The following is an 18,434-nucleotide window of genomic DNA, read 5'->3' as shown; positions in this document are numbered from 1 at the left end:
CACAAGAACGTAATGTTGAGGAAGCCAATGTTACTGTGTGTTGATGACAGCATGAAACCATTTCTTGTAAGACGACATTGTATGGATTATGTGCACTGGAGAAGGTACTTTAAATACACAGCAGATGGTACATCACATTGAAAGCGAAATTAGAATATGTGACTACACTTTATATTGGATTTTAATGTAAGTACTGTATAGTTGAAGTAGATTACATATACAATTGAAGTATATTATATTCACAATTCAAGTTGATTATGTGCATATATAGTGTATATACATTTCATTTTCAGATGTGTGTAGATAATTTATAAGGATAACCGTAGAGAATTTTGAGTAAAGGGTAGACTATGTATAGACAACATCTATCACTATTCAGGAGCTCTACACTAAATACGGAACACTTCTCTATAATACACACAGAAATCACAAAAGTGTGATGCATCAAATGAACAAATCCACAAGGTCTGTGACGAAGATTCGAACTTACGTCCAAGAGCATCTCAGACGCTACCTTAATCGACTGACCTACGACACGGTAAAAGAACTGCAACCAGAAACTCTACTGAATTTACTTTGATCCTGCAGCCTCTCCGGATCCAGCCTTGTGGATTTGTTCATTCTCTATAACAGTTTAGCTAGCAAAGGAATCTGCTCTATTCCTTTCTCTTTTTTTTTGCATATATTTTCATGCTGTTACAGTAGAAAAAATGTAAAATTGACAAAAAAAATCGTCAACATTCCCTTCTTGTCACCCTTGTGGTTAACATAGCAATACACTAAGAGATGGAATTCTATGACTAATTATCAAAAATTGCAATTGTAATGTTTTGAATGGTAAAATTAGTCAAATCAACATTGTCAGTTATAACAATAAGAGTACTTACAATCTGTCGACGTCAGCAGAAAGGTTGGCCGGCAGCTGCACAATATGTTCTCCCTGGCAGCGACACTCCATCTCCTGCTTGTTGCTGTCGCCGTCGTGAGTCGCCCAACAACTGCATCCCACACTCTCGTCCATCTTCTCGAAGCCAGGAGGAAGGAAACTGAAATCTTGCTCTTCCATATCTTCATCAATGACCAGAGAAAAGTTGGCGTTGTTCCTCATGGAAAGTTCTTCAAGGAACAGAACCTCTTGATTAATGTCGGTTGGAGTGCCTAAGTGGCTTGTCTTGTTAACCACTGACGAGCGATTTTCCGATCCAAGCTGAGTGTAACCAGACGAGGTCTCCAAAGACGACATCTTCCCTGCCATTTTATTAGTTTTATTATCTTTTATAACTTTCGTGGTGCCGGCTGCGAAGGTCGTCCAGGACCCTTTCTCAGCACTGTGGAACACTTGCAGTGTATGTGTGTGTTTGAGGGAGCTGTTGTGGTGCGGGATAAGAGAGCTGGTGTAAGAGGAGGCTAGTGTCCCTGAACCCTCACCAGCCACCACAGAAGAATCAAACTGTCCTTCGCTTGCCTGTACTACATTTCTCTTTTTCCGTCTCAAATAATCAAGATATTTTTTTACCGATGCCCTACCGTCTCTGCTGCTTCCAATTTTTCTTCGACCTACGTGTTTCACGAAATGTTTATCGGGGCCGCCTGTTGGGTCCGTGGTCAGGTATTCTTGAGGCCGTGATGATATAGATCTTGAAAACACGTTGTTGCTTCCAGATGAAACAAGAGCGATGTTTTGTTTCTTTGTTAACCTTTCTCCACTTCTTCCCCCATATGTATGATCGTTATCACTTGTATTATCTGCATATCCCACTGTAGCTTGTGCCTCTTCCTTCACCTTGTGCTCAGGTTCAATATTTTTTTGGAATTGAAATATTTGTTTTCTCTTTGATGTAGGATGAAGATGAAGGGAATTTTGGAAATCGTAACTCTTTCCTGGCCGGTCTTCTGTAATGTGATGTACAAACTGCTGATGTATTGTGTCCTGAGAGAATGCTTGTTGGGCTGGACGAGCAGGCGCTATGGTCCTCTGTCCTGGTTCCTGCTGAAACGAATAAATAGGTGTAGTGATAACTTCGACATGTTCCTGTTGATTTGGATATATAGGCACTGTGGTTCTCTGCCCTTGTTTTGGTTGTGTAGGTCGATGGATCACTCCTGCTTTCTCCCCATGGTTCCATTGTGGCTGAGGAAGAGGTGTTGTTGATCTCTCTTCCTGTTCCTGTAGAGATAGATGAAGTGTTGGTGTGGTCCTCAACCTCTGGATCACATTCTCTACATTCGTGGCCTCACCATTTAACAGGGAAGAAGCTGAACTGAGAGATAGAGGATGACTATGAGCATCAAACAAACGGTAAATGCCTGTTTTCCTTCGAGATTTACTTGTGCTGTCGATTGATCTTTTTAACAAATGAGATTTAAATACTGGTTCTAGGAGCAATTCCAATTCACCAGCTTTTATTTTTTCCCTGGTTAGACTTTTCTTACTTTTTTCAGAACTTTCCTGACAAGGTTCATTGATTTGTTCATGAAACTCAACGTTATCCTCTTTTATGTTACCAATTACCATTATCCTTGAGAGAGCCGTCTGACTCTCAAGGCCGCCCAAGGCTGTGTTGGGGGCGATCATTGCCTTGTAGATGAGACTAACATTGCTTGTGAGCTCTGGCTGTAACTCATGGCCTTGTGTGTTCTGTTTTTGATGTGTACTCTGCTCTGAATAGCTACTTTTCTGCTGTAGAGCCGTCTCTGTGCCAGTGTATTCATTCTTTAGATCCTGCTCGGCATATATGTGTTCTTGCTGAAGTTCCTTTATGTGCTTCACCTGGAGATGTTTCTCGGTGTTTGTGTGTTTCATATGGAAATATAGCTCTGCTTCAGTGTGTTTCATTTGGATATCCTGATCTGATTTTGTGTGTTTCATTTGGAGATCCTGATCTGCTTCTGTGTGTTTCATCAGGTGTTCCTGATCTGCTTTTGTGTCTTCGCTGTGAACATTCTGCTCCGCATTAACATTTTTCTGATGTAGATCGTTCTGTGGACTGTCGTTTTCCTGCTGTTGATTCTGCTCTGAACTAGTGCTATGTTGCCCATGACGCTGTTGTTCACTCATTCCTTCCTTAAAATACAGTTGTTTGCTGATGTATTCCACCTCTAAGTGGTTGTCTGTTTTGCAGCATTCCAGACCTAAATGTTCTTTACTCGAATATTCCAGTTCTAAACTCTTGATTGAGTTTACCATTAACTCATCTACACGCAGTAAAGTAGGTGCTTTGTGTTTGGACTGTGTCAAAACATGTCTCAACCCGCGGTTCACAAGTCCGGCCCGGTAAGTCCAAGGAGAGAAAGGAGTGACCAGAGAAGGACCAGCGGTAGAAGCCAAACTGTCAGTTATTCTTAACACTTCACCGTCTTCTGCCACGTCAACTGTCTGCATCACTCGACCCTCAACGTTTTGTAGTTCACCATCTTTTGGTACCTTCCTATAATGTAGGTTGTTGCTTTGTGTGACCCAAGTGTCAGTAGCCTCCGGGTGTCGGGGGGAGGCCTTCTTTGTCCCGGGATGTGGGAGGGTCTTAGTCCCGGGCTGTGGGAGGTTCTTAGTCCCGGGCTGTGGGAGGTTCTTAGTCCCAGGCTGTGGGAGGGTCTTAGTCCCAGGCTGTGGGAGGTTCTTAGTCCCGGGCTGTGGGAGGGTCTTAGTCCCGGGCTGTGGGAGGTTCTTAGTCCCAGGCTGTGGGAGGGTCTTAGTCCCGGGCTGTGGGAGGTTCTTAGTCCCGGGCTGTGGGAGGGTCTTAGTCCCGGGCTGTGGGAGGTTCTTAGTCCCGGGCTGTGGGAGGTTCTTAGTCCCAGGCTGTGGGAGGGTCTTAGTCCCGGGCTGTGGGAGGTTCTTAGTCCCGGGCTGTGGGAGGTTCTTAGTCCCAGGCTGTGGGAGGGTCTTAGTCCCGGGCTGTGGGAGATTCTTAGTCCCGGGCTGTGTGAGGTTCTTAGTCCCAGGCTGTGGGAGGGTCTTAGTCCCGGGCTGTGGGAGGGTCTTAGTCCCAGGCTGTGGGAGGGAGCCAAACTTACTGCTTCTGTTGAGAGTTGTATTGGCTTCAGCAAACTGAGCGTGCTTTGCTTTTAATAATTTCATAAGAGAAACATCTTGATCAAGCCTGAAAATGCTCGACAACTTTTCACTTTTTTCTTTGTTAAGAAGATACTCTTTTGCAGGCTTTCTAGTCCATTTTTTCCAAGGACTGGATTGGGCACTTCCAGCAGACACTAAATTTGCGTCACCACTCAATTTTGTTAAATTGAATGGTTTCTTTCTTTCCCAGAACCGAGCATCTTCAGCCCAAATTTCGGAGTTGCTGCGGCCGTTGTGGGTGAATGGTCGAGTACTGATGGCATCCTTGGTGGGCTGGTGGGCATGATGAGCAGAGGGACGGGGATTGATGGCATCCTTGGTGGGCCAGGCATGGTGGGTAGAGAGGCGTGGCTTGATACCGCTGTAGGGCCAGGCGTAGAGGGGTGAGTGGCGAGGGTTGATGTCTTCGTTGATATTAGGTGACGAGTGAATTCTAGTGATTGGTTTGTGTGATAAGTTTATACTGGTGGGTGTGTTATGTGGTGAGAGTGTGCTGGAGGGGAAGTATGTGTTGGCAGGTGTTGTGTACGAGGAAAGTATGTTGGCACGTGTGTATGAGGAGTGTGAGGAGGTGTGTAGAGCACGAGGAACAGTGAGGGTGTGAGGCCAGGCCTGGCAGGGTGAGGCAAGAGTGTGGACGATGCAGGTGATGAGGAAGACTCTGGCGGAGACGATGATGAAGGACTTGCAGGAAGTCCCCATCGCGCCCAGCCTGCAAGAGAAACAGGTTTTGAATTAATTATATATGTATATATATATATATATATATATATATATATATTTAATAAGGTATTAATTTCATCAACATTCACATATATATATATATATATATATATATATATATATATATATATATATATATATATATATATATATATATATATATATATATATATATATATATATATATATATATATATATATATATATATATGCATGCTAGCTGTACCCAGTCAAGCATTGCTGTGGTTCAGCAACGTATGTGCGTTGCTGAACCACAGCAACCTTCTCCTGTCTCCCAGTCCTCCCCACCATTTTCCCCTCCCCCGTCTCCTCGTCCTCCCAACCATTCCTAACTCTCAATCATTCCCCACTTCCCTGTCCACTCGTCCCCACCATCTTCAACTCCCTCATCCCCCTTGTCGTCCCCACGATTACCCCCTCCTCTGTCCCCTCATCATTCCCACCATTTCCCACTCCCATCCCCTCTTCCTCCCAACCATTTCCCACTCCCTTGTTCGATGCATTCCCAAATGATCTGATATTCCCATCAGAAAATTGGGAACATCAAAAGATCTGATGTTCCCATCACTGAAATTTAAGAAAAACAGTTACAAAAACGAAATAAAAACAAAGAAAAAAAAAACTATACTCACGAAATGAACGGTATGGTAAACAACACATCTCAATTCCAACACAATGTCACGGAAGATTAAATAAAAATTAAAATCAATCAAAATCTATGAAAATTCAATTTATCAATGAAATTGGAAAGATTGAAATGGAAACGAAACATATTTAGTATAGCATGTGTTGCTTATACGTGCAATAGATGACCCTGTTTAAAAAAAAAAAAAAATTATGTCAACGGTGTGGCATTTATACTTATTCTCACGAAATGAACGGTATGGTAAACAACACAGCTCAATTACAACGCAATGTCACACAAAATAATTAATTCAAAACGAAAATAATTCAAAATCTATAAACATTCAATTTATGAATGCAATCGGAAATATTGAAATGGAATCATATTTTGTATAGCGTGTGTTGCTATTACATGCATCAGAGTGCGCTGTTTTTCAAGATAAACATGTTTTTACCTTTCACAGGTGTAGCATCTATATAGTAGGTATATAATAACACATGTATATTCGAAATGAACAAATGTTGATTCAAAATTTCAAAGCATTTGGAGAGGAACTTTTGGAGATTCCAGAGTTTGTTGCTCTTACGTTCAACAGATGACGCTGTTTAATAAAAAAAAAAAAAATTTTCTCCTGTTACAGGTGAGGCATGTATATAGTAGGTATATAAATACGCAACATTGAAATGCATATTTCAACGTTGCATTAAACGTTGTATCCACCTATTTAAATGCAATGTTGTGTCAAAACTTCAAGGCAATCTGTAAAGAGGTTTCGAAGATTTCCCTCACATATATATATATATATTTATATATATATATATATATATATATATATATATATATATACTTTATTGTGTATTTAAAGGTTACAAAACATACAAGACAAATGCCTAAAGGTTATGGATCTCTTGAAGCTCCTCCGCTTCTGGACAGGAACCGAGGACGCAGCAAGCATTTCCCCTCTGGATCGCCACACTGAGACGCTGAAATAAAAAACTGGAAGCCCTTGGGTCTCTGGTGACGTCAATGAGCCTGGAACCCAATTCCTTGAGAAATCCCAAGGCACTCTTGCCCCAGGGGCCATGCGTCTCAGACGCTATGGGAACAAAGAGGTATTGACCTTCCAGTCGCCTGTACTTGAGTGATTTTGCTGTTTCCCTGTGGTTGGCCGCCCCACCTGCTTGATCAGCTCCGAAGTGTACATAGGTGTCAGCCAGGGTGGATACACATGTGTAGTCCCACACCAACTGTCTACCCTCCTTCCATGGGTATATGGTGATGCCATCAGGGCGAAGTGCGGGGAAATCCGGGTTTTGGACCCCTAGGATGCGAGGTTCTCTCTCCATATATATATATATATATATATATATATATATATATATATATATATATATATATATATATATATATATATATATATATATATATATATATATATATATATATATATATGTCGTACCTAGTAGCCAGAACGCACTTCTCAGCCTACTATGCAAGGCCCGATTTGCCTAATAAGCCAAGTTTTCATGAACTAATTGTTTTTCGACTACCTAACCTACCTAACCTAACTTAACCTAACTTTTTCGGCTACCTAACCTAACCTAACCTATTAAGATAGGTTAGGTTAGGTTAGGTAGGGTTGGTTAGGTTCGGTCATATATCTACGTTAATTTTAACTCCAATAAAAAAAATGACCTCATACATAATGAAATGGGTGGCTTTATCATTTCATAAGAAGAAAATTAGAGAAAATATAGTAATTCAGGAAAACTTGGCTTATTAGGCAAACCGGGCCTTGCATAGTAGGCCGAGAAGTGCATTCTGGCTACTAGGTACGACATATATATATATATATATGTCGTACCTAGTAGCCAGAACGCACTTCTCAGCCTACTATGCAAGGCCCGATTTGCCTAATAAGCCAAGTTTTCATGAATTAATTGTTTTTCGACTACCTAACCTACCTAACCTAACCTAACCTAACTTTTTCGGCTACCTAACCAAACCTAACCTATAAAGATAGGTTAGGTTAGGTTAGGTAGGGTTGGTTAGGTTCGGTCATATATCTACGTTAATTTTTACTCCAATAAAAAAAATTGACCTCATACATAATGAAATGGGTAGCTTTATCATTTCATAAGAAAAAAATTAGAAAAAATATATTAATTCAGGAAAACTTGGCTTATTAGGCAAATCGGGCCTTGAATAGTAGGCCAAAAAGTGAGTTCTGGCTACTAGGTACGACATATATATATATATATATATATATATATATATATATATATATATATATATATATATATACATATATATATATATATATATATATATATATATATATATATATATATATATATATATATATATATATATATATATATATATATGTCGTACCTAGTAGCCAGAACGCACTTCTATGCCTACTATTCAAGGCCCGATTTGCCTAATAAGCCAAGTTTTCATGAATTAATTGTTTTTCGACTACCTAACCTACCTAACCTAACCTAACCTAACGTTTTCGGCTACCTAACCTAACCTAACCGATAAAGATAGGTTAGGTTAGGTTAGGTAGGGTTGGTTAGGTTCGGTCATATATCTACATTAATTTTAACTCCAATAAAAAAAAATTGACGTCATACGTAATGAAATGGGTAGCTTTATAATTTCATAAGAAAAAAATTAGAGAAAATATACTAATTCATGAAAACTTGGCTTATTAGGCAAATCGGGCCTTGAATAGTAGGCATAGAAGTGCGTTCTGGCTACTAGGTACGACATATATATATATATATATATATATATATATATATATATATATATATATATATATATATATATATATATATATATATATATATATATATATATATGTCGTACCTAGTAGCCAGAACGCACTTCTCAGCCTACTATGCAAGGCCCGATTTGCCTAATAAGCCAAGTTTTCATGAACTAAGGATTTTTCGACTACCTAACCTACCTAACCTAACCTAACCAAACATTTTCGGCTACCTAACCAAACCTAACCAATAAAGATAGGTTAGGTTAGGTTAGGTAGGGTTGGTTAGGTTCGGTCATATATCTACGTTAATTTTAACTCCAATAAAAAAAAATTTACCTCATACAAAATTAAATGGGTAGCTTTATAATTTCATAAGAAAAAAATTAGAGAAAATATATTAATTCATGAAAACTTGGCTTATTAGGCAAATCGGGCCTTGCATAGTAGGCTGAGAAGTGCGTTCTGGCTACTAGGTACGACATATATATATATATATATATATATATATATATATATATATATATATATATATATATATATATATATATATATATATATATATATATATATATATAGGAAGGGAGTACCACCTCTAGCTGGAAGAAGGGGGACCCATAGCCTCGGAGGAAACCACGCATAACGCATTAGAGGGAATGTTTAGATCCCCTCCAATACAGTTTCTGTGTGCTTTTCTCCTACCACCCCCTTCCTTTTTTTATTTTTTGTGCTTTATTATGCATTCGATGGTTACAAGATATACATGGGTTGATACAAAAATAATAATGCAAAAAGGTGCTTAAAGGTTATGGATCTCTTGAAAAACACAACAATGGGAAACATTGATGAATGTCACAGACGGGTTCGATCATTGTTGCAAGTCAAACACTTCTTCGAATTCCTCTGAAGTTGGACTAGTGCCCAAGACGCAACAGGCATTTCCCCACTGAATCGCAACACTGAGGCGCTGGAACAAGAGCGCCACGAGAACAAGAGAACATATATATATATATATATATATATATATATGTCGTACCTAGTAGCCAGAACGCACTTCTCAGCCTACTATGCAAGGACCGATTTGCCTAATAAGCCAAGTTTTCATGAATTAATTGTTTTTCGACCACCTAACCTATCTAACCTAACCTAACCTAACTTTTTTGGCCACCTAACCTAACCTAACCTATAAAGATAGGTTAGGTTAGGTTAGGTAAGGTTGGTTAGGTTTGGTCATATATCTACGTTAATTTTAACTCCAATAAAAAAAAAATAACCTCATACATAATGAAATTGGTAGCTTTATCATTTCATAAGAAAAAAATTAGAGAAAATATATTAATTCATGAAAACTTGGCTTATTAGGCAAATCGGGCCTTGCATAGTAGGCTGAGAAGTGCGTTCTGGCTACTAGGTACGACATATATATATATATATATATATATATATATATATATATATATATATATATATATATATATATATATATGTCGTACCTAGTAGCCAGAACTCACTTCTCAGCCTACTATTCAAGGCCCGATTTGCCTAATAAGCCAAGTTTTCCTGAATTAATATATTTACTATATTTTTTTTCTTATGAAATGATAAAGCAACCCTTTTCTCTATGTATGAGGTCAATTTTTTTTTATTGGAGTTAAAATTAACATAGATATATGACCGAACCTAACCAACCCTACCTAACCTAACCTAACCTATATTTATAGATAAGGTTAGGTTAGGTAGCCAAAAAAAGCTAGGTTAGGTTAGGTTAGGTAGGTTAGGTAGACGAAAAAACATTAATTCATGAAAACTTGGCTTATTAGGCAAATCGGGCCTTGAATAGTAGGCTGAGAAGTGCGTTCTGGCTATTAGGTACGACATATATATATATATATATATATATATATATATATATATATATATATATATATATGTCGTACCTAGTAGCCGGAACACACTTCTCAGCCTACTATGCAAGGCCTGATTTGCCTAATAAGCAAAGTTTTCATGAATTAATTGTTTTTCGACTACCTAACCTAACCTAACCTAACTTTTTCGGCTACCTAACCTAACCTAACCTATAAAGATAGGTTAGGTTAGGTTAGGTAGGGTTGGTTAGGTTCGGTCATATGTCTACGTTAATTTTAACTCCAATAAAAAAAATTGACCTCATACATAATGAAATGGGTAGCTTTATCATTCCATAAGAAAAAAAATAGTGAAAATATATTAATTCAGGAAAACTTGGCTTATTAGGCAAATCGGGCCTTGCATAGTAGACTGAGAAGGGAGTTCTGGCTACTAGGTACGAAATATATATATATATATATATATATATATATATATATATATATATATATATATATATATATATATATATATATATATATATATGTCGTACCTAGTAGCCAGAACGCACTTCTCAGCCTACTATGCAAGGCTCGATTTGCCTAATAAGCCAAGTTTTCCAGTATTATTATATTTTCTCTAATTTTTTTCTTATGAAATGATAAAGCTACCCATTTCATTATGTATGAAGTCAATTTTGTTTTATTGTAGTTAAAATTAACGTAGATATATGACCAAACCTAACCAACCCTACCTAACCTAACCTAACCTATCTTTATAGGTTAGGTTGGGTTAGGTAGCCGAAAAAGGTAGGTTAGGTTAGGTTAGGTAGGTTAGGTAGTCGAAAAAACATTAATTCATGAAAACCAAGTTTTCCTGAATTAATATATTTTCACTATTTTTTTTCTTATGGAATGATAAAGCTACCCATTTCATTATGTATGAGGTCAATTTTTTTTATTGGAGTTAAAATTAACGTAGACATATGACCGAACCTAACCAACCCTACCTAACCTAACCTAACCTATCTTTATAGGTTAGGTTAGGTTAGGTAGCCGAAAATGTTTGGTTAGGTTAGGTTAGGTAGGTTAGGTAGTCGAAAAACAATTAATTCATGAAAACTTGGCTTATTAGGCAAATCAGGCCTTGCATAGTAGGCTGAGAAGTGTGTTCCGGCTACTAGGTACGACATATATATATATATATATATATATATATATATATATATATATATATATATATATATATATATATATATATATATATCTATATATATATCTATATATATATATATATATATATATATATATATATATATATATATATATATCTATATATATATAAGATATATATATATATATATATATATTTATATATCTATATATATATATATATATATATATATATATATATATATATATATATATATATATATATATATATATGTCGTACCTAGTAGCCAGAACGCACTTCTCAGCCTACTATGCAAGGCCCGATTTGCCTAATGAGCCAAGTTTTCCTGAATTAATATATTTTATCTAATTTATTTCTTATGAAATGATAAAGCTACCCATTTCATTATGTATGAGGTCAATTTTTTTTTATTGGAGTTAAAATTAACGTAGATATATGACCAAACCGAACCAACCCTACCTAACCTAACCTAACCTATCTTTATAGGTTAGGTTAGGTTAGGTAGCCGAAAAAGTTAGGTTAGGTTAGGTTAGGTAGGTTAGGTATTCGAAAAACAATTAATTCATGAAAACCTGGCTTATTAAGCAAATTGGGCCTTGCATAGTAGCCTGAGAAGTGCATTTTGGCTACTAGGTACGACATATATATATATATATATATATATATATATATATATATATATATATATATATATATATATATATATATATATATATATATATATACTAGCAGTACCCGGCCATGCGTTGCTGAGCCACAGCAACCTTCCCTGTCCCCAGTCCACCCCACCATTCTCCCCTCACCCGTCTCCTCGGCCTCCCAACTATTCCCCACTCCACTGTCCCCTTGTCCTCCCCACTATTCCCCATTCCCCCATCCCCTCGTCCCTACCATCCGAAACTCTCCTGTCCCCCCCGTCCTTCCCCACCATTACCCCCTCTCTTGTTCCCTCGTCCTTCCCACTATCTCTCACTTCCGTCTCCTCGTCATCCTCGCTATTCCCCACTCCCTCGTCTGATGCCTTCCCAAATGGTCTGATGTTCCCATCAGAAAATTGGCAACATCAAGTGATCTGATATTCCCATCACTGAAATATAATAAAAACAATTAAAAAATTAAATGAAAATATGAAAAAAAAAATGTACTCACGAAATGAACGGTCTGGTAAACAACACAGCTTAATTCCAACGCAATTCGCACAAAATAACTAAATCAAAATGAAAATAAATCAAAATATATGAAAAATTCAATTTATCTATTCAATCAGAAACATTGAAATATAATTGTAACATTTAGTATAGCATGTGTGTTGCTCTTACTTGCAACATGGACTTGCCGAAAAAGTCTCCCATTCAAACTATCACTAATAGAGTAACCTCATTCATCTTTGCCAACATACAAGGACTGAAAACAAGAACAAACAACAAAGTACTGTTCATAAATGGCCTCCTCACGGAGTCAAATGCAGTATTTGGAGCTTTCACAGAAACCCATGCAGGGGAATTGTTGGACAGTGAGATCTGGATTCCAGGATATAACCTATACAGGTGTGATAGGAAAATTAGGTCACATGGAGGAGTGGGTCTGTATATTAGGGAAGACCTTGTATGCTCGGAGCTCCTAAACGTTACAAATGAGGTGGTAGAGGTACTGTGATTAAAAATAGAGAAAATAAATTTAGTGATTATACTAATATACAAACCGCCAGATGCAACGGCTGAGGAATTCACAGAACAGATAAGCAAAATTGAGAATAGCCTTGATAATTTGGAGAACCCGATACCTGATATTATCTTCCTAGGTGACTTCAACTTGCCTAGTCTCAGGTGGAAAATAGCAAACAATAATATTATACCAGGAAATCTATCAGGACCTAACCAACCACAGATTAGAGAACTACTTAGATTCTGTGACAAATTTTCACTCAATCAGCAGATATCGGAGCCAACGAGAAAGGAAAATATTCTAGATCTGGTCATTATGAACAATGAAGACATTATCAGAGACATTACGATATCAGATACCACATACTCAGATCACAAACTCATTGAAGTGCAAACGACCATCAATACTCAGAATAGACCTAAAACGTTGATAAAGCGAGAGGGGCTATTCAGTAAATTCAATTTTAATAATAAAAGGATAGACTGGGAGATAATAAACAGGGTACTTACAAACATTCCATGGGGAACTGTTCGAAATAATACAAGTCCTACAAAAGGAATAGAAAAACTGACTTCAGAAGCGTATCAAGTCTGTCTGAAACATGTTCCTTTGAGGAAAGCCAGAAAGAGATCTAACGTAGAAAGAGAACGCAGACGACACTATAAACGCAGGAAAAAAATAACGGAACTGCTTATGCAGACACGAATTTCCCGTCAAAGAAGGAATAATTTAAATAGGGAGATTGAAGAAATCGAGCGGAAATTGAAACACTCATATGAAACTAAAGAAAGGCAGTTAGAACAGAAAGCAATTCAGGAAATAAAGAAAAATCCAAAATATTTCTTCTCATATGCGAAATTAAAAGCAAAAACCACTGCCAGTATTGGACCTATTCGTACAAGTGAAGGTTCATACACGGAGGATGACAAAGAAATTAGTGAAATCCTAAAAAAGCAGTATGAGGACATGTTTAGCACTCCAATTAACAACATGAAGGTGGAAGATCCAGACAATTTCTTTATGCGGGATATTCAAACCCCCTGTAAATATAACTGATATAAACACGAGCGCACTAAATTTTGAAAGAGAAATTGAAAACATGCCCATGCACTCGGCCCCAGGTCCAGACTCATGGAATTCAATATTTATAAAGAAATGCAAAGTGCCGGTAGCACAGGCACTCAGTATAGTGTGGAGGAAGAGCTTGGACACGGGGGAGATACCAGATGCACTTAAAGTAGCAGACATAGCCCCTCTACACAAGGGAGGGAGCAAAGCATTGGCAAAAAATTATAGACCAGCTGCACTAACATCGCACATCATAAAAGTATTTGAGAGAGTGATTAGGAGTCAGGTCACCAATTTCATGGAGAACAATGACCTTCACAACCCAGGCCAACATGGATTTCGAGCGGGAAGATCGTGCCTCTCACAGCTACTTGAGCACTACGACAAAGTCAGTGAGGCATTAGAAGAGAAACGGAATGCTGATGTGATATACACGGACTTCGCAAAGGCTTTCGATAAATGTGACCATGGCGTGATAGCACACAAAATGAAGTCAATGGGAATAACCGGTAAAGTAGGACGCTGGATACTCAGTTTTCTGTCAAACAGAACTCAGCGAGTAACTGTCAACCATATAAAATCTAGTCCAAGTGCAGTGAAAAGCTCAGTACCTCAGGGTACAGTCCTTGCACCGCTGCTTTTCCTTTTTCTCATATCAGATATAGACAAAAATACAAGTCACAGCTTCGTATCATCCTTTGCAGATGACACAAAAATCAGTATGAAAATTACCTCGGCTGAGGACATTGAAAAACTTCAAGCTGATATTAATAAAGTTTTCGACTGGGCATCAGAAAATAACATGATGTTTAACAGTGATAAATTCCAGGTACTCAGGTACGGTAAAAATGAGGACCTTAAACATAATACAGAGTACAAAACACAATCAAATGTACCCATAGTAGGAAAACAGCATGTAAAGGATTTAGGAATAATAATGTCTGACGACCTAACGTTTAAGGAGCATAACCAAGCAAATATTGCGACAGCCAGAAAAATGATAGGATGGATTACGAGAACTTTCAAATCCAGGGATCCCAACACAGTGGTTGTACTCTTCAAGTCACTTGTGTTGTCCCGTCTTGAGTACTGCTCAGTACTCACTTCCCCCTTCAGAGCAGAAGAGATTGCTGAAATAGAGGGAATACAGAGAACATATACGGCACGCATAGACGCAATAAAGCACCTAAATTATTGGGATCGTCTCAAAGCCCTCCAAATGTACTCGCTAGAAAGAAGACGAGAGAGATATCAAATAATATACACCTGGAAGATACTGGAGGGCCAAGTACCAAATCTACACAATAAAATAACAACGTACTGGAGTGAACGACATGGAAGAAAATGTAGAATAGAACCAGTGAAGAGCAGAGGTGCCATAGGCACAATCAGAGAACACTGTATAAACATCAGAGGTCCGCGGTTGTTCAACGTCCTCCCAGAAAGCATAAGAAATATTGCCGGAACAACCGTGGACATTTTCAAGAGGAAACTGGATTTATTCCTCCAAGGAGTGCCGGACCAACCGGGCTGTGGTGGGTATGTGGGCCTGCGGGCCGCTCCAAGCAACAGCCTGGTGGACCAAACTCTCACAAGTCGAGCCTGGCCTCGGGCCGGGCTTGGGGAGTAGAAGAACTCCCAGAACCCCATCAACCAGGTATCAAACAGGTAACAGATGGCGTTGGTTTTCAAGAAAAGCATAGTTTTACCTGTCACTGGTGTGGCATCTATACTTACGCAATACTTACGAAATTAAAGATATGGTAAACAACACAGCTCAATTCCAACACAATGTCACACAAAATAATTCCATAAAAAATTAAATAAATAGAAATCTATGAAAATAAAATTTATCAATGCAATCGGAAACATTGAAATGGAATTCGTGACATATTTAGTATAGCGTGCATGTTGCTATTATGTGCAACAGATGGCGCTGTTTTCAAAAATGCATGTTTTTACTTGTCACATGGGTGACATCTATATAGTAGGTATATAATAAGACGCGCCTATTTGAATGCAACGTTGTGTCAAAATTTTGAAGCAATCTGTGAAGAACTTTTGGAGATTACAGCACGTGTTGCTCTTACATTCAACTGATAGTGCTGTTTTTAAAAAATAGCATGTTTTTTTTTTCCTGTCACAGATGAGGTATGTATTTTGTACGTATATAAAAAAAAACTCGCCATTTCGAATGCAAAGTTGTGTCAAAATTTCAAAGCAATTCGGTAAAGAGGTTTCGAAGATTTCCCTTACATGAAAAACACAGTTTTTCAGAGAAAGTACATTTTTTTCTTATCGTCACAGATGTGACATCTATATATTATGTATATAAAAACCTGGCCGGATGCGAATGGAACGTTCTTTGAAAATTTCAAAGCACTCGGGGAAGAATTTTCGGAGATATGCGATTATGCACAAACACAAACATTGAAACGGAATTGTAACATATCTAGTATAACATGTGTATTGCTCTTTTATGCAACAGAGGGCGCTGTTTTTCAAGAAAAATCATAGTTTTACCTGTCACAGGTGTGGCATCTAAACTTATATCTACGAAATGATTGGTATGGTAAACAATACAACTCAATTCCAACACAATGTCACACAAAATAGTTCACTAAAAAATAAAATATATCGAAATCTATGGAAATAAAATTTATCAATGCAATCGGAAACATTGAAATGGAATTCGTGACATATTTGGTATAACGTGAATGTTGCCATTATGTGCTCTGTTTTTCATTATTATATTATATATTATTATTATATATATTAAATTTATTATTATTATTAAATATTATTATATTATTAAAACATCGCCATCATTATGATGGCGCTGTTTTTCAGAAAGCTTGTTTTTACCTGTCACAGGGGTGGCATCTATATAGTAGGTATTTAAAAAGACGCGCCTTTTCGAATCCAACATTGTGTCAAAATTTCAAAGCAATTAATGAAGAACATTAGGAGATTACAGCGTGTGTAGCCCTTATGCCCATCAGATGGCGCTGTTTAAAAAAAAAAACATGTTTTTTCCTGTCACAGGTAAAGCATGTTTATAGTAGATATAGAAAAAGACGCGCCTATTCGAATGCAACGTTGTGTCAAAATTTCACAGCAATCGGTAGAGGTTTTGAAGATTTCTCTCACATGAAAAAAACATGAAATATCACAGTTTTTCAGATGAAGCATGTTTTTTATCGTTACAGACGTGACATCTATATAGTATGTATATAAAAATCTGGCCGGATGCGAATGGAACGTTGTGTGAAAATTTCAAAGCAATCAGTTAAGAACTTTCGGAGATTAGCGATTTTGAACAAACGAACATTTCCATTTTTATTTGTATAGATATATATATATTTGTGTGTGTGTGTGTGTGTGTTTGTGTGTTTATTCACCTAGTTGTGCTTTTGGGGATTGAGCGCTGCTCTTTCGGCCCGAGTCTCAACTGTCAATCAATCAACTGTTACTAGCTACTAAAAAAAAAAAATCATACACACACACACCCAGGAAGCAGCCCGTAACAGCTATCTAATCCCAGGTACCTAAGTACTGCTAGGTAACAGGGGCATTAGGGTGAAAGAAACTCTTTCCATTTTGTTTCTGCCATCAGTCGGGATCGAACCCGAACCCTAGGATTACGACTTCAGAGCGCTGTCCACTCAACTATCAGGCCAACTGTGTGTGTGTGCATGTCTTGAATATGTTGCATATGACCAAAAGGGTAAGATTAATGATTCTAACACGAATCTTCATAATATTCCTTATATTTGTTTTCACTGTCAAGGAAAGTTGAAAAATTAACTCTCCAAAGCTCATTTTCACAATTTATTATGATCTGACGCCTCAGGATGCATTTCGCAAAGCACTCCTTATATTTTCAAAGACAAATTTACCATGATTGATGAAGGTTATGCCACCCAAGAGGTGGCACGTGCATGAAAACCCAGTAAATAAATTTACCATGCTTTTGCAAATGCTTATATTTCCGTTGGAGTGAGGTAATACATGAGAACCCAATCAGGTTTTTACATTCTCCATTAGGAAATCGGAAACGTACGACCACACTCTGGCCTACGGTAATAAAGTTCTCACTTTTATGCCACACTCAATTAAAACAAATCATAACAGCATCATATATATTTTGTTTCCTGCCATTCTTAGACGTCAAGATTCATTGAATCAGCAGGTGTTTTTATTTCAATGTGTACAGGAAACCTACCAATGTGTGCGCATATTTTCATTATTACTCTATCATAATAAGATTAGATTGGCAGTTATTTCTGGCATGTTTCTCAGAGCCCTGCGAGTTTGAATCCCAGAATTTTTGGATGAAGAAATAACGAAAATATACGAAATTGGTATTTGCAATATCCAAAACATTTTGGATATTGCAATATCCAAAAATAAGTATTTGCAATATCCAAAATTTTTCTTGGAAG

At 37.5% G+C, this 18,434-nt stretch overlaps 1 protein-coding gene across 1 annotated transcript in view; it reads right to left on the bottom strand.

The window, feature by feature from the left end:
- The window catches only part of LOC123762162 (uncharacterized), a 530,605-nt gene that overhangs the window by 225,185 nt on the left and 286,986 nt on the right, over positions 1-18,434 (bottom strand). Inside the window, exon 2 of the mRNA XM_069335633.1 lies at positions 888-4,784. Within this exon, the coding sequence (XP_069191734.1) occupies positions 888-4,774 (3,887 nt within the window). The 5' untranslated portion in view covers positions 4,775-4,784. The remainder of the gene's footprint in view (positions 1-887; positions 4,785-18,434) is intronic.

The sequence above is a fragment of the Procambarus clarkii genome, chromosome 34, assembly GCF_040958095.1.
Source record: "Procambarus clarkii isolate CNS0578487 chromosome 34, FALCON_Pclarkii_2.0, whole genome shotgun sequence".
Lineage (NCBI taxonomy): Eukaryota > Metazoa > Arthropoda > Malacostraca > Decapoda > Cambaridae > Procambarus > Procambarus clarkii.
This window is presented reverse-complemented; position numbering and strand designations above follow the sequence as displayed.